Source organism: Lepidochelys kempii, chromosome 3 (assembly GCF_965140265.1).
Source record: "Lepidochelys kempii isolate rLepKem1 chromosome 3, rLepKem1.hap2, whole genome shotgun sequence".
NCBI classification, from domain to species: Eukaryota; Metazoa; Chordata; order Testudines; family Cheloniidae; genus Lepidochelys; species Lepidochelys kempii.
In genome coordinates, this window is record NC_133258.1 from 64,242,099 (window position 1) to 64,267,094 (window position 24,996).

Sequence of the window (24,996 nt, forward strand, 5' to 3'; positions counted from 1 at the left end):
GGTTTAAAAACAAAAAAAGATTCCTGAAGAGCATGGCTTTGTGAGGCTGCACATTTGGCCTAATGCTACCTCTGCTGTCTCCTCTCCCATATACTTCCCCAGGAATCCTTTCAAGCTGAACACACTAGAAGCAGGACATTTCACTGTGATATTCTACAAGGTTTTCTGAGAGTGATAAACTAGCCAGGAGGGGTTTGATTTATATTTATTTATAGTGCCCCACTTCATGTAGATTTTTTCTTCTGCATTGCTGATAAATCAAGTTAATGATTTGCCTACACCTGCCATCTCAGTACCTCATTTGCCATTAGAAGTATATTAACTATTTATGTCCCTAATACCATATTATGTACGAGAAACTGACACAATGACAGATTTTAAACATACAAAGCATAAATACTCTCTGGAACAGATTGCTCTATTGATGCAAAATCACAACAGGGGGCATTGAAATAGGAGGAAAGTGGCCTTACAATCACAGTGTAGCAATCTGTCATTTCAATGTTTTCTCTCCTAGATTGGCCTAATCATATTCTGGAAAGCAGAGACCAGCATACAACAGAGCACAACAAAAATGGAAAAAAATTAGTGAAAAATTAATTTTATTCAGAAGAGAAAAATCAAAATACAGACAAATTGTCATGGAAGTACACAATATAGTCCCAGAATATATATGTGAAAAATTCCACACTTCTGCTTTTATCTGAGTAGTCAAATCTAAAATGAGGAAAAGTAGGATGGGGCCTAACCTAATTGCTGAGTGGTCTTAACCCCCACTGATATCCCATATCTCACAGGAGATGCTCAGCATTTTGCAGTATGTGTTAGAACAATATTATTGGCAAACATGTAAAGGAAGTGCTGACTTCTCCTGGAATCTCAGTGTTTTAAAAGAAGCTCTTTGTAACAAGAATCTCTCCCTCTAAACCCATTCCTCTTAAAGAGTTGTCCTTTGACAAGCTCACAGCTTTCTTATTTCTTAATTGTTTGCATTGTAGTTGTTGCTGTGTTGGTCCCAGGATATTAAAGAGAGAGACGGTGGGTGAGGTAAGCTCAAAAGCTGTCTCTTTCAGCAACAGAAGTTGGCCCAATAAAAGATATTACCTCACCCATCTTGTCTCTCTTATTTCTTAATTGTTTAAGAAAAAAAAAAAACAGCCTGTACAAACAGAATTTCTTCCACTATTTTCAGTAGAAATGCTTCTCCCAGGCAACTTCAGGACATAAGAATAGTGAGACTGGATCAGACCCAGGGTCCAGCTAATCCAGTATTCTGTCTCCAAAAGCGGACAGCACCAGATGCTTCAGAGGAAGGCACAAAACAGAATAGACAAAAGTGGGCTAATCTGCATCCTATATTTGGTCTCCTCGTAATCCTGATACTTAGAGATTAGTTTAAAACCTGAATCATGGTGTTTAATAACTCTAACCCAAATGTATGGTAGCATAAACTAGTATAACTCTGGATCATCTAGTTATCCATATAAATGCATGACCCATTTTTGAATCATACTAAATTTTTGGCCCCAATGGTATTCTGTGCCAATCTTGAGGACACATAAGAAAATAGATTAAGGTTACAAAATAGGCAGGGTTCTGAATGTGTGTTAATACAGGGCTCAGATATACAATACAAAAGGGATCCGCAATATTAATTTTCTCATACAGTTCAGCCATATCCTTATCTTAGGCAAACTACAGGGTGGGCTGCTGAATTATGGTAGTAGTGATGCTTATGCAGAGATGAATAGCTCATCTTTCCCTCCGCTGCCCACACATATATACAAATCTGCTATGACACTCTCTCTGCACAATGGAGACCAAAATGATTACTGACAACTAAAGAATGAGAGGTCCACTCCAAAAATGGAAACAGTGCAAGATTATTTGTTCCACATGGAATGCATTTGGTGGTATCAGTCCAATTACAAGTGTCTACAACACAGAAACTGCCACCAACTCCAATCAGCACTAACTCGCTTGTCAACTTTTGTTGACAGTCTCATAAGAGAAAGTACTGAATGGGCCATAAAGACTGAACTACTCCATAGATATGGTCCCTCCAAGCCAGGATTGAGGCACCTAGGAAAGCCTAGAAAGGGCTGCGTGGGGAAGTTTATGTTGTAACAACCTGAGATGCACGTGCTTTGCAAACAGAGGATTTCTGTCTCCAGGATTCTCAATTTAGCAACCTCTATGAGGCCTATATCCAGACACCCTTCTTTTTGTAGTTGCAAGATCATTTCTTTTAAGTAATCATAAAACTTTTTGTTTGTGAACTTTAACCAATGCATTATCAATTTAATTCAGTTTTACATAAGGTGCAGGCATGTAAATACCACTTTTTCTCTTGATTAGGGAGTAGGATTTAATATGGAAATAATGTATATTCTACATACATAAGGTTGCTGGAAAACAACAGTTTACATATTACAGTTCTAGTTGTTTGATTACCTCTGCCAACTCAAAAAAGTGAGAAAAGTGGTAAAAGTTGCATATATATTTCTTAGCTGGAATTCACTATATTAAATATTTTATACCCTCTCCTGGCTGCCAGTTCTTCATTTTCCACATAAAATACATAAGTTACTATCAGCCACTGCTCCATCTAGATAATTGATTTCTTCTCCCCTGATGATTAAGAGGTCATCATTAAGGTCACCCCAGCAGTCAGACATAAGTCATTGTCAGAACACCAGTCTTGTAATGTATGCCTGTCTGAACCAACTTTCTCTGTCATTGGCTTTGCTGTTTCAAAATCAAAAATCCAACAAATATCAAAGCTAAAATAATAATTAAATATTATCTTCACGTTTTGTACCCTCAGTGACTTGTGCTGGAAAGTCACCCTAATGAAAACGATCCTTCTATTTCTGTATTTTATTTGAAGGTTAACTTGAGAATAATTTTCAGTTAGCATGTCTGGATTCTTCACATCTTCAAAAAGGCAACCTGTAAAAGAGAACAAAACAAAAAACAATTGTTAGCTTCAGCATGGCGAGAAAAAGCATAAAGGATTCCTGCCATTCAAAGAAACGTTGCACTTATCACTTCACAGAAAAATGCATTTACCCAAAGCTGTGCAGTACTTTTCCCAAAGAAGTGATTGTTAAATGCTGAAGATAGTTTTAATATGTTTATTCTACTTTTCTGTTTATGCCCTTAATGTTCTCAAACTCACTTTTCAATGCTTGCTGCTGAATTAAATCAACTGTAGGATTTTTCACAGTTGCAACAAGGATTAGCAAGATTCTCTGGTCTGTATTTCTGTGAGGGAAAGTCATGTATACATGTTTTTGTCCTTGCATCAGAAATACAGTTTGTTTCTAAATAACAAAAGTAAAAGGTGTTCATCTTTTCTAATTTAAGAAGACATCTGACAGTATTCTGAAACTGGTTTCGATTTTAATCCCTGATATACTCCCCATTTTGCCCAAAATATTAGCTTGTTTTAAGAACGTTGTCTCTATCTGCTATGAAATCCTGACCTCAGAGTTAATGGAAAAACTCATTCTGATTTCAAAGTGAATAAGAAATAGTCCAAGACACATCTGTGATGCTGCATAAAAAGGAAGATAACTAATTACACTAATACAGTCACCACTGTTATAAAGTTGCAATAAATCTTGTACAAGTATGACATGTAAGGTATCAATAGAAAAGTTATAGACTGCTAAGTATTATTATCCTGTTTAAATCCATGTATCATCTTTGTATATGAAGTTATGAATATTGGCTAAGACTTTGTATCTCAAACATGTTGTTTTCTTGGGTGGCACCCCAAGACAGCTTTGCATCGAGACGAGGCAGCCTGCTTGATGGCCCATTAAGGACAATCAGCTCACCCAGTGTGCCCCTCCTGAAGACGTTTTAGAACGCATTGAGGCAATGGCTACCCCGTGATTCAGCAAGGCACATAAGGACATGTGATTTAAGACTCCATCTTTTGCCAGTAACTTTCCATACGCTTGGGCTAAAAGTATAAAAGGAGACTGTGACATCACTTCTTTGTCTTCAATTCTGCCCCATATCTTTGGAGATGATTTCTAACAAAAGGAAGCTTTGGATAATGGACTGATGACACCCAATCTATTTGAGTGAACCAGAGAGAATTACTATAAGATAGCAGATTTAACATCACTGCTATTATCCTGACCTGCAAACTCTGAAATAACTGTAACGTACACGTTTCCTTTAACCAATTAATAACTCTTATTTTCTTTTTGTATTAATAAACCTTTAGTTTTTAGTTACTAAAGGATTGGCTACATGTGTGGTATTTGGTAAAATCTATCTATCTATAAGTATATATATTGACCTGGGGGAGTGGCTGATCCTTGGGATTAGAAGAACCTTATATACGATGAATCTGTTTTTCAGTAACCTCTCATCATAAAGATCAGATGTCTGGGTGGTGATACGGGCTGGGCTATGTAAGGGGACTGTATTTTGGCTTCTTGTTACCCAGTGTGGTGATGCAGGAGCTCACTTTTGTTACTGGTGTGGTGAACTCTAATGTTAGAATGACCATCAGTTTTAGGGTCCACACACCACGCGCACCGCATCATTTTTTTTTTTTTTTTTTTTACAGAAAAATCCTGGAAGGAGGAAAACTACATGACAAACACTGCATGGAAAATGATCCACCTTCTTCCCTTTAGTGTGCAGGGCTAATGGCAATATAGAAGGGACAGGGAGTGTGACCTGCCAAATACAAAAAGCCCAAGGATTTGTGGGAGTAAATGGGCCGATCCTATTGGCTATTGGTTCATCTCTATGAGGTGGCTTTCCCTCCATGTTCTTTTCAGCCTTCCTCAGAACTGGCAACCTATACTAGAACACATTTAGGATGTGACTTTAAACAACTGGGAACAAATTATGAGCAAAGTGGACCTCCAGAGTAAGCAAAACAGCTAACTATTAAACTGGGGAAGCTTAATACTATGCTGATCAAAAAGGTAGTTCAGAAAACGCATTAAAGCCACTTTGGAAAGATGAAAAAGCCAATAGGGCATTTAGCATATTGCTGAAAACACCCAGTGAACAGAACTGATGCCTCATAGAAACACAGCAAGAAGAAGAGTCATTAGACACATGACCTTTTTGAGTCATTAGACCTTTTTCCTCCTTGCTCCTTGCAACTCCAGTGGATCAACTACACAAGCAATTACAGCTCTAGTAAAGCTCAATATCATCTTGGGTTTGTAAACTATTAGACTATATGTATGTGGATGTCATGCTGATCTTTAATCCCCAGACTGTTTGATACTGTATTTAAAGAATGTACTAAATATGATGAACTGGCAGGGATTAAATATAGAGCTGCACAGAATAAAAGATTTCTTTCTGATCAGATGGCCAAAGGAATACTCAAAAGACACTCAAATGTTTGCTTTGAATTGAGAAATATATGCCAGGAGCCAGTTATTCATGGAGATGTTGCCTGGACAAGATGCAGATGGTTTGCTCCTCCCACTTCCTAGTCTAGCTTGATCTTATGCCAGTGCAAACTGAGCACAAATGTTGTGATGAATCAGATAGGATTGCCTACATGCAAAAGTTGTTCCGCTTTAACTTTACAGTTGTAGTTAAATGAGAAAGAACTTAAGTACATTTCCCCCAGTGAAGTGATAATGAATAGGGGTTGTTTTGGAATGCCATTTACACCTGTGTATTTTACTGGTATGAAACATATAGGTATTAGAAATCCTGTGTCCCTAACCTTTAAAAGCACACACTCCCCTTTATTTATGCAGCATTCTCTCACTTTGGAGGGAGTAAAAAGTAGGAGTAGTTTGAAAGTTTGTGATCCCCATGATTATATACTGAAACTCAGCTTTTGACTGAGTTGTTTTTGTGTTTTGATGAAATAAGCATGTAGCTTAATCTCTGCTTCCTAAAGCTGATTGTCTCAAAAAAAGAACCACTTGTCCTTTTCTTAGCAAAGAGGAGAATTCTCTCCAACTCCATCTTCTTTATCTCCCTCAATTCAGACAGCCCTTTTGCCCCCACTGCTTGTAACTTTGGCATCATTTTTCACCTTTAACTTTTCTCTTACTCCTGTATCTACTGTCAGTTCCACAGAATTGCCTACGTACTCTGAACACACAGATCTTGTGTTTTGTTTGAATACATTGCTCATCTAGCTTGAGCCTTGCCTCTGCTCATCTAACACCAGACATCCTCTCTATCTGTTCTGTCCAGAATGGTAATACTGTGCAAAGAGATTTCTCTCCAGCGGCTTCTGCCTTCTGGAACAGCCTTCTTTTATCTCTCTGGCTCACTGAGTCTCCATTGCTTTTCAAACTTCTTCTACAAATAACGGCTTTTCTCCCTCACCTATTCCTCGTAATTTTTTTGTCTGACCTATGATCAAATCCTTAATTTATTCATTATGGAATGCCTTTACAACACTGTGTTCTGGTGTTCTTACTAGACACTCTGTTATATTCTTTAACTCTGTGAAACACTTCGAGATTACAGCTTGTATGAAAAACACGTGCCAAATAAAATGTTATCAGAAAGTTTCAAGAAGGTCTAAAATTAAACTGCATGGACATCTATTTCTTCCTGAGCAAACCAGTATTGCTAACACTGTCTTTAACTATACGTACATCTAAAAAACGTCTATTAGCACCCAATTGTTATAATTTTTTTAAAAGTACGAACAATATTAAAGGTCCAAAATTACCCCTGTCATTCCCAACTAACACCCAATCTCTTATAAAAATTAAGGCAAAAGTTTCAAAAACTTGACAAAACAATTTGTCTGGCACTAGGGTTACCATACATCCAGGTTTTCCCAGACATTACTTTTTTTTTTTTTTTTTTTTTTTTTTTGAGGCTCCGTCCTCTGTCCGGACAAATTTATCAAACAACAGGAAATATCCACAATTTTTGCAGAGCAGACGCTGCAACTCCGAAAGAGTCGCGATTGGTCCACTTCCTGATTGGTCGACAGCTGCTGGATCCTGCCCACCCAGGCTCCATTCCCAGCCCTGGGGAGGGGGTCCCACAGGAAGGCACTGACTGACTGCTGTCGCTGCATTCCAGACTTGCATCTGCCGGCATGATAGAGAGTGATACTGCCCCCAACTTCAAGTGAGTACCCCTGTTGCAGGTACCTCCTCCAGCTTCCCCAACTGTACCCTCCCTCCAGATCCCCCACCCCAGAAGTGTTCTCTTTTTGGGAACCTGAAATATGGTAAACCTATCTTGCGTTGTACACTGAATTTGGTTACAGTTCTGGCAGACCACAGGAGGAATCAAGTCCCAGGGGTGTAAGATCTCTAGTGCAGATAGAGATATTAACCTCAGGAACCAATAGTGAGATCAGCCCAGTGGCTCATAACTGCAAGGGAATATGGAGAAAGGGCTTTGTACTTCATGACTAACCATGTTGAGCTGTGCCCAGAAATAAAGAGGATGCCAAAGCAGGTCATAAAACACTGGTACTATGGGCTCATAGCTATTTGTCCCACTGAGTGATGAGTGTTGGGCTTTTTCAGTGCTAAGCTCAAATAGAGAACATTGCAGTAATGTGGCCTGGGGGTTACAAAGGCAATGATTGCTGTGATGAGGTTTGCATTTCAGAAAGAAATGGTCACAAACAATAGGACTTCAATGACAAGGCACTACCTGCCACCAAGATTGGAACAGCAGCATCAGTCGATGGAATATGATCATGAAATTGCAACCAGATTGCTGGCGGTCTGGCACATAGAACTAACATAAGTGGACTTACTATTCAGTTAATTTCTTCCTACCTATCACCATCATTTCCCCATTTTATCTGGATTCATCTTAACCCAGTTTATTCCAATCCATTTGTCACAGTCGCTGGAAGAGTAAAAAAATATGGCAGCTTCCAGTTGTAATGACAATCATAGAATCATAGAATATCAGGGTTGGAAGGAACCTCAGGAGGTCATCTAGTCCAACCCCCTGCTCAAAAGCAGGACCCATCCACACTTAAATCATCCCAGCCAGGGCTTTGTCAAGCCTGACCTTAAAAACTTCTAAGGAAGGAGATTCCACCACCTCCCTAGGCAACGCATTCCAGTGTTTCACCACCCTCCTAGTGAAAAAGTTTTTCCTAATATCCAACCTAAACCTCCCCCACTGCAACTTGAGACCATTACTCCTTGTCCTGTCCTCTTCCACCACTGAGAATAGTCTAGAACCATCCTCTCTGGAACTACCTCTCAGGTAGTTGAAAGCAGCTATCAAATCCCCCCTCATTCTTCTCTTCCGCAGACTAAACAATCCCAGTTCCCTCAGCCTCTCCTCATAACTCATGTGTTCCAGACCCCTAATCATTTTTGTTGCCCTTCGCTGGACTCTCTCCAATTTATCCACATCCTTCTTGTAGTGTGGGGCCCAAAACTGGACACAGTACTCCAGATGAGGCCTCACCAATGTCGAATAGAGGGGGACGATCACGTCCCTCGATCTGCTTGCTATGCCCCTACTTATACATCCCAAAATGCCATTGGCCTTCTTGGCAACAAGGGCACACTGCTGACTCATATCCAGCTTCTCGTCCACTGTCACCCCAGGTCCTTTTCCGCAGAACTGCTGCCTAGCCATTTGGTCCCTAGTCTGTAGCTGTGCATTGGGTTCTTCTGTCCTATGTGCAGGACCCTGCACTTATCCTTATTGAACCTCATCAGATTTCTTTTGGCCCAATCCTCCAACTTGTCTAGGTCCCTCTGTATCCTATCCCTGCCCTCCAGCGTATCTACCACTCCTCCCAGTTTAGTATCATCCGCAAATTTGCTGAGAGTGCAATCCACACCATCCTCCAGATCATTTATGAAGATATTGAACAAAACCGGCCACAGGACCAACCCTTGGGGCACTCCACTTGACACCGGCTGCCAACTAGACACGGAGCCATTGATCACTACCCGTTGAGCCCGACAATCTAGCCAACTTTCTACCCACCTTATAGTGCATTCATCCAGCCCATACTTCTTTAACTTGCTGACAAGAATACTGTGGGAGACCATGTCAAAAGCTTTGCTAAAGTCAAGATACAATACATCCACTGCTTTCCCTTCATCCACAGAACCAGTAATCTCATCATAGAAGGCAATTAGATTAGTCAGGCATGACCTTCCCTTGGTGAATCCACGCTGACTGTTCCTGATCACTTTCCTCTCATGTAAGTGCTTCAGGATTGATTCTTTGAGGACCTGCTCCATGATTTTTGAGATGAGATTTTTGAGATCATGAGATACTGACTCTTGGTAGATACAAAATAAGCCACCTTTCTTAACTTTCTGAGAATTTGTGTCAACATTTCTGCCATTTTACCATTTACAATAAATACAAGCTGGTATGATTTGTCTTTTGCGTGTACGTATGTACGTACGTATATGGCTGTGCTGCGCTGCATATGCATCTGTAAAGAACCTGAAAATGGAGCGTTTGTATTCATTCAGGTTTCAAAGTAACAGCCGTGTTAGTCTGTATTTGCAAAAAGAAAAGGAGTACTTGTGGCACCTTAGAGACTAACCAATTTATTTGAGCATAAGCTTTTGTGAGCTACAGCTCACTTCATTGGATGCAGCAAGTGAGCTGTACCTCACGAAAGCTTATGCTCAAATAAATTGGTTAGTCTCTAAGGTGCCACAAGTACTCCTTTTCTTTTTGTATTCATTCATTATCTGAAGTTGTTACCAGCTTCTTGTACTGTGAAAACTAGCAAGACGGAATGCTGAGACTTTACTCAATATTGTGAAATAGAATAAAATTATAATATTTTGAAACAAATAGTAGATTAAAGCAATTTTTCTTGGCACAAGTAAGGATACATAGAATACAAAATCAGCATTTAAAAGTTGGCTAATATAAACCAGACTGAGTTTCTTGAAAAGGACTCAGTACACTGTACTATCTGCAACAACAAAAAAATTCTCGTGCAAACTGTTCAGAAAACTAATTATCTTGACAACTTAGTTTGTAGATCACAGTTGTTTTGTATGGTACTTCTCTTTCACAGCATTCTTCTTAGCGTATGTGCAACATGTCTCAGGTGGCATATGACCAGGATTCATTACTGAATTTTGTCCACTGGTGGGATCATTAGCTTCCCCGGCCCGGCCTGGGTACTGACAGGGACTGCGTGAAATACCATGTTTGCAGGCTTTGGCAAGATTATCTGTGGTGATCCCTGATGAGGCTAATAGTTTGTGTGGCTCAGAAAGGCAATAGGATGATAGATGGGGCAAAAACTCCCACAAACCCACATATCTCTAGTCAAAGAGTTAGAAGAAAACTGCAACATTAACTTTTTTGATACTTTAACCCTGCTAAGGTACATGAGTACATCTACAATGTGATACAGACATATAAGATACAATACCTCCTGTCATTGAACAAATAGAGGTTGGATATTATTAGTTTTTTCCAGCTTACTATTATTGCATTTTATAGGCTTTCCCTTGAACCAATAGAATTTAATAAATTTTAATCTTTAATTTGTATGTATTCTATATAACGTATTGTATTTAAAATATTGTCGGTAATTGTTAGCTATTTTTATGATTTCCCGGTGTTATTACTCTTTTGTTGTTGGAGACATCAAATATTCTGATGATCTACTGTGGGTTTTTTTCATTCAGTTTGGTAATATTGTAAATGCAGTCATAAAGCATTCTTTTGTAAATTTTACTTTTTATTACACAGCAGGGAAATATAACCGCACAAAAACCACTCTCTCTACAGGGAAGTATTTAAATGCATATAATCTTCTCCAAGGAATAAAATGGTCAAATTAAATAAACACATCAACTGTAATGATATTACCGGTACTACGTACTGAAAGATAGAAGGATCCTGCATTGATACAAGAGAAAAATCTATCTCAAGTTTTGTATTGAAATAATTGTTGCTTCTGACCTTCCCTTTTTCTGCTAGATCTCTAGAGTGAACTCATGGCCCCACTGAAGTCAGTAGGAGTTTTGCATTTAACTTCAATGGAACCAGGTTTTCACCACTAGTCTGGTTGTCTGTGACTTTTCCATTAAGATTATTGATTAAGTTGCTGTCTCTGTTCATATGGATAGCTAAATCAGGAGCAAAGGTGGAAGGTATACTGGGTTTCCTGGCCATTTGAGAGTGGGAGTCAGTAGTTTAGAGGATTAATATCTTCCATTGTTAGTATTTTCCAGGCTTTGTGGAAATCCTAGAACTGTTGAAAGTTTTTCCAACAGAACAAGATTTTTTTAATTGGAAAATGCTGGTTTGACAGAATCGAAATGTTCCATGGGAGCATGTCGATAGGATGAAACTTTTGAAAGAAACCCATTATGCAGACAGCTTTCCTTGGGCAGTCGTCTTCTTGGGCAACCAGGTTGGTGGTGGTCCAGCTATCTGCCTGGAATATTTAAAAAATTTCTATTCCATTGAAAAATTTGCATTTTCAACTTTTTATTCTGATGCAAAACATTTTTTTAATGCAAAGTTTTCCACAGGACAAAAATTTCAGTTTCTGCACAGCTCTCCCATGTAATAAAGCCCATAGACATGTGGAGCTTTCCAATGTGGTCCTATTGTAATGGTTGCAGACAGCAAGTGGATACTGAGCAGCTGAAATGTTGGCAGATTTTTCCATTATAGCCAAGAAGTGTCATAGTCTTGGCTTATTCGTTGTCTATATTCAGGTTATGATTGATGCAAATCCTTTACAATTTTAAGACAAATCCCCTAGATGTGTCTGAAGACACCAAGTATTCTGCATCGTCTTAATTAAGGTCTAAATCCTATCTGATTCATCACAACATTTGTGCTCAGTTTGCACTGGCATAAGATCAAGGTAGACCAGGAAGTGGGAGGAGCAAACCATCTGAATCTTGTCCAGGAAACATCTCCATGAATAACTGGCTCCTGGCATATACTCTCAATTCATGTTCTGGAAATACATTTGCAAAAACAAAATGAAAATGACTTTGAAGGAATATTATTTAACTGCTAAACCTCAACATATGCCCGCCTCATTCTGTCTCCAGTGAATGCAGGGCCCAATAAAAAGGCAGCTGCCTTTATCAGACTAAAGTGCTAGTAGGCAGTTATTTATTACCTCAGTATCTATGAAACTCCTTCCTTGGGGTCTGCACCTTGGCACCGGGGGAAGGCTTGTGTGTTTCAGTGACCCAGAAAACTATGCTACGGAAGTTTTAACTCTTCACAGGACCACCCAAGACGGACAGGTCAAAGGGTAGGGACCAGTGGAAAAGCAGTCCATGATCATCCAGGAAGGGGTTGAGCAATAGCAGCCAACCTATCCTTGTAAAAAAGATGAGTTATAGAAACACAACGTAGCAGCCATTCTGGCAAACAGCATGACAGACAGGGATGACAAAGCCTTGCTCATGCCCTAAGCAACATCTGATGGCTTGGGAAAGATTCAGATCTGTGAAACTGCTTTTTGGAAGTGCACAGACATTTCTAGATTTGAACATTAACCATTTGAAAGAAGTGGGGCATATTTAGTACTAGGACAGTGAGAATAATGTAGTAATCAAGCACATGCCTATGTTAATAATGGGATTACTTTTCTCAGGACAGCCTCCTGATAGCATGCAGAGCTCTGATCCGAGCTACACCAGCTACAGGGCTGCTCTAAATTGTGCTCTGACTATCCACTCTCCAGGCTCTGGGGAGAATACCAGCAAGTTACGTTTGGCTTTGCTATGTCCCCACGTTCCCCTATGCCAGATCGGAGACAAGCAGATGATAGGAGTGCCCTGAAGTTCACTTTTCACCTCTGATGAATCACAGACAGAAATTACAACATCTGAGGAGAACTGCTCCAGGTTTATGCTCAGATTGGGAAGTTTCATGGCATACTTTGAACATAATGAACGATGATCCAGGCCCTAAGTATGTATCGGAATATGAATAAAAGTTCTTTTCATAATTACTTTATCCCTGGCACTTACTTCTGCCCTAAGCAAACTGTAGAAGGATCAGCTTGCGCTCGTAGGGCCTGATCCACCAAGGATGACAGGATCATGCCCTTAGCATGGTAAAGCCAATCTAATTGCTTTACTTCTAACAACAAACAGAATTTCAAATACAAAAATATTACCTGAGGGATAAGATACCATGAAAACCTTCATGAAACAATCTTACAAAACCACTAAAAAGCGTGGCTATTAAAAGGACACTGCCAGTTTCAAATGAGTTCCAAACACTGGACCTTATAAAAATATAGTTTTACAAAACCTAGGACTAACAGAAGAGTGTCCATGATCATCATCATTTTTTCATTCCAATGGACTTTAACAAACCAATCTATTTCCTCGAAGCGTCAGGAAACTAAACATTATAGCATTGTGCTAGTGCAGGGAAACACAGACGTGAAACCAAATAGAAACAGACGTGATGGGACTGAATTGCCCTGATGGGTTACAAGAGGAGGGAAGGAAAACCCAGATCATTTGGAGTTAGGAGCAAGGCTTTATGATATTGTTCCATCATTCCCCCTCTCACGGTGGCTCAGCTGGTGCTCCAGATGTTGGAGGGAAAGGAACCCTCTGTGAGATCCTCCATCCACCCAGCCTCATGGGAATTTGAGAAGTTAATGCTGACCCTATCAGTATTCATTTACATGGGTCCATCTGTTACACTGTAAGCAATTTGACAGCAGCACCTGGGGGAACCCAAGGGAAGTATATATTTGTCAGAGCCACACTGTCATGGAGCCCAAAGAGGGGTTGGAGGCAGTGCAGAGCCATGGAAAAGCTAGACCTCAGTAGATCTGCTGCCTAAGCAGCCAAATTCCCTGCTGCTTCTGCGAGAAGAATGAGGAGGGAAAACTCCACATCCCAGTGGGAAAGATATGAAGGGAATCCCACAAGTGCAAATTTGTGCTGTTTCCTGTTCCCTGGAGCAGGGATAAACTGTGTGAGAGACAATATGACCCAGTTACTGTAGTTCCATTGTCCAAACTGGGAGACAAGTAAAATGTAAACAACCCACCCAGTGGAAAATAAAATAGATTTCAGTGGTAATTTCAGCAAGAATTTTTTTTAAAGTATGATTTTCAACCTGATAGTGTCCCTTTAAAATTGAATGAAATAAGTCAGTCTATAACTAACATACATGCTTTCATTTTATCCCTCTTAACAGTGTTAATTTCTCAGTAGTATTGAGTTGCACTAGGCTCTTTGTACTTGCGATATAACAGAGGTAAATATGAAACAGAGAGCAATCCCTCTGAAGTTCCAGGCTGCGCTTTTTGCTGACATAATAGCAGTATGCCAAAGCAAGACCAAGCTTTAGAAGGAAGTCTAAGAGCAGCCAAAAGAATAGACAAAAGGTCAATCTCTACTGGCTTTTATTTTACATCAAGACAAAAGTCCTTTCAGCATATTGGAAAATATTGCTTAAAAATGTAAATGTTTTAAGGGAAGGAGAAAAGTGATTTTTTAAAATCCAAATTTAAACGGCTACAAACCCTAACAATTTTTATTTTGTCTCATTCCCAACCCCCATCATTGGCCTCTTCCCATTTTCTTTCCAGAGCAGCCATTATTCCTGGTAGCATGTGTTATGTAGAGAGGCACAGATAGAACAGTAGTATTTACTTTTGTTAGACTTAAATACAAACCATGGATATAGATGAAACTTGGTGCTAATGCTGCATTGTAATTACTGATCTAAATCCAACCAGAATAATTAAAAAAAAAAAATCCACAGAATTTAGGATTTTCCTTCTCAAGACCAGATGCTGTTTGCTTTATACTGTTATGAAGTGCAAGCCTCAGCTAATCATGCAAACTTAAGCAGCACTTATTTTCTACAGCAAATGATTTAAACTGCTGTAGAAAAAATGTTTGCCTGAGGGCACAAGTGTGGGGGCAGTCTGAAAAGACACGTTTAACGAAGGCTCTGTTGAGTCCCAGCAGTTCCAAGCCAAGTAACTTGTGCTTTGCATTCTTGTGCAACCTTTTGTTTTAGTTTTCTCATGGGACAGATACCAAAGCAGAAACTTATCTCCTTTATGAGGGCTGTTTCAGAGAGGGGAAAGATGGCAGCTGTGCTTCTGCTGTGGTATTTAACTCTGGTCTTAATGTCATTTAAATATGCAATGAAGAAAAGAATGAAAGCCCTGAACAAGAGACTAGACATGGTTCAATCTTTTTAAAAGAAATGGACAAAAGGAAGAAAGATTCTGAAAATTCAATTCATGGATTTAGTGTGGAGATCCTGGGCCAAATTAATGGAGTCGTGTCTGTCAGAGCTCCTTTGTGGTCTCAGGCCGCTAGCTGTAACCTATCTTGAAGTGGGAACCCATGCTCCTCTCCCTCCAGACCAGGGATTTAGATGCCATTCCTCCTGCAATTCACTGTGATCACCTGAACAAGTCTAAGGCCATGTCTACGCTAGCACTTATGTCAGCAAAGCTTTTATTCCTCATGGTGTGAACCCCTCCCCCCAGCGACTTAAGTTTTGCCGGCATAAGCACTCATGTGCACAGTGCTATGTCAAAGGGAGACGGTCTCCCACCAACATAGCTACCACTGCTCATCGAGCTCTCTCCTGTTGGCATAATGCAGCTACATGAGTGCTCTTACAGTAGCACAGTGGTATTGGTATATCAGTGCCATTGTAAGCTTTAAGTGTAGACATGGCCTTAGTTTAGTTCAGCACCTGCCTCCTGTTCTCTTTCAGGGGCAATGACAGGGTTAACCAGTGACTAACCCACCTTCGTAAAGCAAACCATTCAGAACAAAAAGCTTTACAGAGAAAGCATATCATAAGAGAATAAACGGCTTACACACATTCTTATCTGGCCATACTGATCTACTACCTGATAGGTTTCAAAGTCCTTCAAACCCTTTCTGCAGGGTATGTGCCTCCTGTCCCAGTGCCCACTTCTGCAAGAGCTAAATTTAGCCCCACAAGTAGTGCAAGTTCTCTGTATTTCAGCCCAATAAGGAATATAAGACCCTTCATGGCGATATCCCAGAGAATGTGGACTATGCTGGTTATCACTGTTTTCTTTGTAAAACTAGATACCTGACCTTGCTGGGGCTGACAGACAGAATCTGTTAGTCTTATTTTTTTCTTGAAGGCTACCATTTAAAATACCACTCCTAAAATAAAACCCATGTGAGAGGGTTGTAGAACACTGCACATGTATAATAGTATCCTCAAACACCCCAGGATAAAGAACACAGCATTTTGACTGCCTCTTCCCTGGAATGCCAGTGGGGATAGTTTAATGGTCTAAGCATCAGGTGTGGAAACCACAGATTTAAATTCCAGTAGGATCAAATCAGCTCTCGCTCCCTCCTAGGTAGATTAACAGAGTACAATGGATGTTATGTGGGGGGGGGGGGGGTCAGAGGAGAGGTCTAAAACCACTGTGCTATAAACTCTATACAGACATTAGAGATCCCATTCACTTTTTGTAAAAGATGGGGGCTTGCCCAGGCGTGCTGTGCAGTGTGCCATATGCTGCTTATTTGCATGACTGCTATTCTTGAGCCCAGATGTGGGTGCCCTTTGGTGGTTCCGTGTGCATGTACATTGTGAAGTATTCTGGGCTTCTTTGGATGAAAACTACTATCTAAATGCAATTTATTGTCACTGTATTCACTGTCACTGTATTCTGCGCCATACCAAGGTAGCTCGTTGTGAGTGTCATTTTTATGGCGGAAAGGCCTTTCCTAAAATAAAGGTTTCCCCTAAAGATGACCAGATTCTGCATTCACTTGATCTCCTTTAGAAGTTTGTTCTGTGGTTGGATCCCCTTGACTGGGAATGCTTTATTCCCCATTCACACACACTTGTCTTGGACTTTATGATCTGCACTGTCCCAGAGGAGTGCAGGTGTCATGGTGGTTCAGAGATCTAAAGAACACCAAAAGTTGCACCATGGTAGAAGATTCTCTTCCTTTTGCTTTGCAGTTAGACAATGTCTGTAGTTCTAAGACTTCAAGTCCCCACTGCTTTGCTAATGGGATCATCACAGATCTGAGTGTAATGAGCTAATTCTCCCATAGGTAATGTACTTTCAAGAGATGCTTAGAGAAGATGCACCCTTAAACATAATGAAGTCAAATATAATTATACTAAAACTCCTTAAAAGACAAAAATCATCCAGCATGGACAACATAAACATTTAATATCTAAAAACTGCATTACTAAACTGCCTAATGAGCCATTCCTCATGCCACTGAAAGTTTTTAAATAGAGAATGATAAAAAATAACTTTAATAAAACTTAAATACCCATTACCAGAAGTCACATAGTGGATTCTGTCTCAAGAGTAAACATGTCTATTACCATTGTCTTTCCCTCTGTGAACAAACAAGGACAGAAGAAGAAAAGCACGAATTCATTCTCTCTTTGATATGGCTGGCTGATGTTGCAACAAGAGCTAAATTTGTCTGAGTTAAAATCTTTTTTGTTAAAAGTATAGTGTGTAGGATGGAAAAAGACATGAACGAGGCAGAAAGACAAGAAAGGAAAAGAACTGAATAATATTTTACAGAATCCTCATTTCTTAGTCTGGTTGTGAATTTGAGCAAAAGTTCTTTGGGTTTTCCTAAGAGAAAAGGAATTTAATCACTTTGCTTTACAACTCTGGAAATGAAGCGTTTGACTGGGAATGGGTGTTGGAGCAGGACATTCACATGTTTGAAGAGTTAGATTTGGGATGCTTTCATTTCAGAGGGATTGCTGGATGGGTGCAGTTACACTGAACACCCCAGGAATAATGCAAAAATCAGCAAGGATATAGTCAACTGTTTCAGTGGCTAATTTGACTACATTTCAAAAATATCCTGAGAGTATCCTGCACTACAATAGTCTGTTTGACTTGGAAAATCTGTTCCCTCTAGACCACCTATAATTAGCAATGGATGATGCACACTTGGAAGACAAATATAGACACCGCAAAGGTGATGCATCACAACCTGAAAATAATTAATGCTCATCCTAGTAATGCCAACTACACCAAGTGACTTCGGAACAGTTTACTAGGCCAATAATGTCACAAAGGAATGGGGAAATCATTTTTCATAGCCACAAAAATAGGTCACCATAAACATTATGAAACAAGAATATGAGTGAAAATAAAATAGATTTTGTGACAAGTTGTACTCACTATCACACAATATAAGACTTGCATGTGGATTTTCAAGGCACTCCAGCCATCCTGCTTCAAACATGAGACACATTCCAAAACAAAACAGATAATAAAGCAATTAAAGTGATTTTGCAGTTAAAAAAAACACACACATCATTCAGGAACTGAACAGCTCAAGTGGGCTGTGGGCTATGTAGAGACTGTTGCCTCTAGGTTACAGGTTCAAATCCAGTCCAACACACAAGCTACCCAAAGTCTTTACTATTTGTCCAGCAGTTTATTATCATGATTTGCATTAGAGTGGTGCCTACAGGCTGGACTTACATGTGAAGAACATTTGTAATCCCAGCCCAGCTCTTCAGGGATAGGTGCCCAAATCGCAAAACAACCACCGCCACAAACAACAGCCTTCTTAGCAGTCCCAACAAGAATTGAATGAATCCTGAGGTCTAAAACATTTGTTCACACTTATAGGTGGTCCCTTTCAGGTTAGCAATGAGTAAGGCCCTACCAAATCCACAGCCGTGAAAAATGCATCATGGACCGTGAAATCTGGTCTCCACCATGAAATCTGGTCTTTTGTGTACTTCTATCCTACACTATACAGATTTCACCAATGTTTCTCAAACTGGGGTCCCAAGCCAAAAGGGGGCCACAGGAGGGTCACAAGTTTATTGTAGGAGGGTCGCGGTATGGCCACCCTTACTTCTGCACTGCCTTCAGAGCTGGGTGGCCCGAGAGTGTTGGCTGCTGAGCAGGCGCCCAGCTCTGAAGGCAGCACCCCACCACCAGCAGCGCAGGAGTAAGGGTGGCAATACCACACCAGGCCACCCTTACTTCTGCACTGCTGCCTTCAGAGTTGGGCGGCCAGAGAGTGGCAGCTGCTGGGCCAGAGAGGGCCCACATCTGAAGGCAGTAGCACAGAAGTAAGGATGCCAATACCATACCATACCATACCTGCCTTCAGAGCAGGGCTCCTGGCCAGCAGCTACTGCTCTCTGGCCACCCAGTTCTGAAGGCAGTGCTGCTACCAGTAGCAGAGCAGAAGTAAGGATGGCAATACCATGACCCCGTGCCCCAATAACCTTGCAAACCCCACCACAAGCCCCTTTTGGGTCAGGACCCCACAGTTACAACCCTGTGAAATTTCAGATTTAAATATCTGAAATAATGAAATTTATTATTTTTAAAATCCCACGACCATAAAATTGACCAAAATGGACCGTGAATTTGGCAGGGCCCTAGCAATGAGGCTTAGTTAGCAGGTCAATGTATTGTTTACTTGAATACAGTTTCGCTGCATTCATTTTAAATGCTATTTAGAGTGAATTAGCACATTTAAAAAGCCCAGTTCTTAAAGTATCACAAGGCACAGGGAGTAAAAAGTTCTGGAGGTTCTGTGAACACCAAAACATTTCTGAGTTCATCCATATCTACTCACATTTTGTCCTTTTTTTAGGATCTTGCATAGCTCTGGAAATTCCAGCTACTCTCGCCAATTAGCGCCCTAGTTTCCTTTCCACACCAGGTTCTTTGATTTATTAGAATGATATTCTGATTGCTTATTGGATAAAAAATAAAAAGCCTCTAGTAAAACATTGCTCTGAAGAAGCCACCTTGACACCTTCACACACACACACACACACACACACTGTCCCTCTCCCTCATGTTCTTTTTCCTCTTTTTAAATTTTTCATAGTTTGTTCTTTTTGCTGGCTTCCCAGCATTTCAATTTTCTCCAGCTTCAGGCGATCACAACAATTACATCTCACTATTCTGTGACCACTTCTTGAACTGATGTAATGCTAGAAATAGTATTACGCAGAACAAAGCTAATGTTTCTCTTTCACAACGTGGGATTTTCCAGGTTAGGGTTGCCAATTTTGGTTGGATGTATTCCTGGAGATGTCATCACAGGACATAATCTTTAATTCCTGGAGACAACAGGCCAATCCTGGAGGGTTGGCAACCCTATTCCAGGTTCATTTTTTAATCTTCCTTTTACAAAGCATTAATCACAGTCAATGATACTCAGTTTTTCCAGGTCTTCTTCCTCTTTCCATACTCACTCTTATTTACTGCTTTTAGTATCCAATTTATCACTCAAGGACAAGTTTATACTGAATAAATTGTACACTAGTGTCATAATTCCCTTGAGGTATCATTCTTCTGCTTGGATTATTAAACTACAAAACAGGGACTTTGTCAGAGAACTGCAATCATTATAGCTTGTTTGACTGACCTAAGACTTCAAAAAGTACCATGTAAAACACTTTCCTTAGAGAGGTCACTTACAAATGCACTATTAAAACATTATTTAACTGTATTAAACAATTGAACACATTTTTAAAAATTCAGTCATTGAAAACTATTGTATCAAAGATGTACAGGAACAAAAAATATAACAGAAATACAAACAAATGATTAACTAGATATTGACAAGCCTGTTACCTGGATATGGTATCAGATAAACTACAGTTAATTATAAACAATATGAATAAAAAACCACAAGCTATTAAAATCATCAAAATTATAGTAGCCATTTTTGTTTTGTAAACATGAAGAGCTGGCAGAAATTTAAAATTAATGTATATGAAATGTTTGCATGAAAAGCCATTCTCCTTAAAATAGCATTTTATTTCCCTTGTGAAAGAAATTAAAAGGTATCTTGTCTTCAAACTGTAAAAACAAACTTTTTTCTGAACTCTTCCTCTACAATCAGTTCCATGAACATCCGTACACTGGCACGGCAACGTTAGTGATTTCATGTTGAATGTCTATGTGCATACAGGTATTTTGCAAGTGTATATCAAAATACATATACTGCAAATATACACAAGTTAAACTGAACACACAAATCAGAACATGCTCTGGCCTTTCAGTCAATATATTCTATGATAATATAAAGGATAATTATTCCAAGAACCACGTTTATTATTTTAGTTTGCTAACTTTAAGGCCAAATTCTGCTACTCTTACTCACAGCGAGTAGTACCTTATCCTGCAATGTAGGAGTAGGTACTATAAAGTAAGGTACCACAATCGGTATGAGTAAGAAAGGATGGCAAAATCTGTCCGTTAAATATTTTCAAGTCGCATTAACTTGGTGTTCAGACACAAGTTACGCTTTTTAAAATGTATGTATCAACTAGAGCGGTGGTTCTCAACCAGGTTTCATGTACCCCGGGGGGTATGCTGAGGTCTTTCAACGGTACATCAACTCATCTAGATATTTTGCCTAGTTTCACAATAGGGTACATAAAAAGCACTAGCGAAGTGAGCACAAACTAAAATTTCATACAGTGACTTATTTATATTGCTCTACATACTATTTATATTTATATTCCAGTTGAGTTATTTTATAATTATATGAGAAAGTAAGCAAGTTTTCCAGTAACAGTGTGCTGTGACACTTCTGTATATTTATGTCTGATTTTGTAAGCAAGTCGTTTAAGTGAGGTGAAACTTGGGGGTACACAAGACAAATCAGACTCCTGAGAGGGGTACAGTCGTCTGGAAAGGTTGAGAGCCACTGAACTAGAGTAATCTAAAATATGTATTTGTCATCTATCTTAAGTACGTATATGGCCCCTGTCAAGGTTCCTCCCCCACTCTGAACTCTAGGGTATAGATGTGGGGACCTGCATGAAAAACCTCCTAAGCTTATCTTTACCAGCTTAGGTCAAAACTTCCCCAAGGTACAAAATATTCCACCCTTTGTCCTTGGATTGGCCGCTACCACCACCAAACTAATACTGGTTACTGGGGAAGAGCTGTTTGGACATGTCTTTCCCCCAAAAATACTTCCCAAAACCTTGCACCCCACTCCCTGGACAAGGTTTGGTAAAAAGCCTCACCAATTTGCCTAGGTGACTACAGACCCAGACCCTTGGATCTTAAGAACAATGAACAATCCTCCCCACACTTGCACCCCCCCCTTTCCTGGGAAATGTTGGATAAAAAGCCTCACCAATTTGCACAGGTGACCACAGACCCAAACCCTTGGATCTGAGAACAACGAAAAAGCATTCAGTTTTCTTACAAGACGACTTTTAATAAAAATAGAAGTAAATAGAAATAAAGAAATCCCCCTGTAAAATCAGGATGGTAGATACCTTACAGGGTAACTGCATTCAAAACATAGAGAACCCCTCTAGGCAAAACCTTAAGTTACAAAAAAGATACACAGACAGAAATAGTTATTCTATTCAGCACAGTTCTTTTCTCAGCCATTTAAAGAAATCATAATCTAACACGTACCTAGCTACATTACTTACTAAAAGTTCTAAGACTCCATTCCTGGTCTATTCCCGGCAAAGACAGAATATAGACAGACACAGACCCTTTGTTTCTCTCCCTCCTCCCAGCTTTTGAAAGTATCTTGTCTCCTCATTGGTCATTTTGGTCAGGTGCCAGCAAGGTTATCTTTAGCTTCTTAACCCTTTACAGGTGAGAGGAGCTTTCCCCTGGCCAGGAGGGATTTCAAAGGGGTTTACCCTTCCCTTTATATTTATGACAGCCCCTAACACCATAGTATCTGAGCACCTCACAATCTTCCATGTATTTATCTTCACAACCCCGTTGTGAGGTTGAGAAGTCCCTATTTTACAGATGAGGACCTAAATCAGAGAGAGTCTAGGTATGTCTATGCTGCACACTAAGCCTGGGCTTTGATTGAGATTTGAGCCCAAATCCCCATTCTGTCCACACACAAATCAGTCTGATTTGGGTCAGCAAATGCTCACGACTCACCCTGCTAGGAGTGAGGGTGGGGTGCCAAGAGTCCAAGTCCTGCTGAGACTTGGGTCCAAACCCTGTCTTCTTGCAGTATGGATACAACTCAAGCGGCGGAGCTGAATCAGAAGGTAGGCAAAGCGCAATATGGACGTGTTAGCATGGCTGTGGGGCTCAGGTCCAGCATTTGTAGACCCAGGCTTATAATGCCCAAAAAGCCACCCAGGAAGTCTGTGGTGGAGCAGGAACTTGGACCCAGGCATCTCAGATCTCAGGCTACTGCCTTAACCACTAGAATATCTTTCCTTTTCACCACTTTGGTACATTGTCATATACTTTTGCACAACTGCAATAAACCAGGGGCCAGATCTGATACCCTTAATAGCATATTACTCCAGTCAATGGGACTCTTTATGGAGTAAAGTATTATTCAGTGTGAGTAAGGATATCAGAATTTGGCCCAAACCTATGTCTACAGATTTACATTTTTGGCTAGAATATACTAAACTCATACCAAAAGCCTCTCCCCGTACTGACTATTTGCACAGCAATTAAGTGTTCATCTTAAATGCTTGCCAATTTTTACTGGTTTTGTACCATGAATTTGTTCACCTCAAAACCAAATGCACAGTATTGTATATACATACCCAGAAGAACACATATCTGTGCCCTGATACTGCAAACACTAACATGCATGAGCAGTCTCACTGAAGTCAATGGGACTACTTGCATGGGAGACTAAAGGACATAGGATGTGCCAGATGTATCACTTTTTAAGTTCTCTATAATCAATTTTTTCTCATTGGCTTTCTGTTGCTTAAATCTCAGAAGAGATCATTCCAAATATCTCTTGTTCATTGTTTTAATTTGTTTTATTACTTCTCTAAAGTAACAAATATATTTTATATACATACACACAGGCATATGCACTATGCATTGTATAGTAGTTACTTCTTTGTTTTAATGCTCTGGCTGATCTACCATTTCTATTAATAAGTAAAAAAAAAACCTGTTTTCAAAAAATTAAAACACAGACCTTTAACACCAGGAGTGAAATTAAATTAGTTAACTGTTAGGAGCATGAAGCATTAATTAAATGAACTAGAGAATTTTCCCCTCATGAGGAACATTTATTCAGTGTAATTACATTCCTTCTATTCAAAATCTATACTTACCCAAGTGTAAAATATTACATCATACCAATAACTGCAGAGTATAAGCAAGTATTTAACTGTAAGGATCTATTTTTCCTAACAGACTGAACACATTAAATCACCTTCACTGTTTGAAGTATTCAAAGTAGTGATGGAAAAACCCCTCCCTTAACCAGCAACTACAGTACCTAATTCATTTTTCTAACAAATACCCAGCTATCAGAGACTAGCTCCAAGTATTTTCTTGCAAAGTTCATATCCAATGGTGTTAATGAGAAACTTTCACTACTATTTCTCCACAATATATCCTGCTGGCTAGTTTACTCATTTGCATCTGTTCTGCACCACTGAAGCCAATGGGAGTTTTGACATTAAGTTCAGTAGGGTCAGGTCCTTGGCTAGAATGTGGGGATAATATTACAAAAGTTTTAGGTACATTCCAATAATGCTATACATAAACAAAGTAAATCAAAACAACAGGAAGTCAGTGACTATGTCTATGATTTGCAAACCTAGAAGCCTAAAACTAGACGCCAAATCTATATTAGAGCACCAAATATGGCGACCAATTTTCAAAACTGCTGACTTCAATGGGAGCTGTGGGTGCTATGAAACAGAGACAACTTTTATTTAGGTGACCAATTATGGATTTCATTATTCAACTTTGAAAATATGAGGGTCTCAAACTTACAGAGGTTCTCAAACTTTTTTTTGTCGATGGGCTCCTTTTCAAACGCAATGTTAATCACAGACCACCAACTGAAAAACTGACAGACAATGGTATATGTATACTTCATACAAACCTGTACTGTTAATAACGCTTTAAGAAAAAGAGCATCACAGTACTTACAGATGTCAGTGAGATGGGTGTGCCTGCTTCTTACTGCAGAGTCTATCATTGGTGTGACTGCTGGCATTTTGAGGACCCCCCCCCCGTGCAATCTCTAAGGACTCCTTGCGGTCCAAGAACCCCAGTTTGAGAACCGCTGGGCTATTATC

General features: G+C 39.7%; 1 protein-coding gene across 3 annotated transcripts in view; it reads right to left on the reverse strand.

Moving 5' to 3' along the window:
- Nucleotides 1-585: 585 nt before the first annotated feature.
- UBE3D (ubiquitin protein ligase E3D) overlaps nt 586-24,996 on the reverse strand; it is a 112,139-nt gene continuing 87,728 nt past the window's right edge. For 2 of the 3 annotated variants that reach the window (XM_073336551.1, XM_073336549.1), the window contains one exon: nt 586-2,952. In XM_073336551.1, coding sequence (XP_073192652.1) covers nt 2,940-2,952 — 13 coding nt within the window. In that variant the 3' untranslated portion in view covers nt 586-2,939. Of the gene's footprint in view, nt 2,953-12,085; nt 12,287-24,996 lie in introns of all 3 variants that reach the window. The other variant, XR_012157978.1, reaches the window with a different exon arrangement.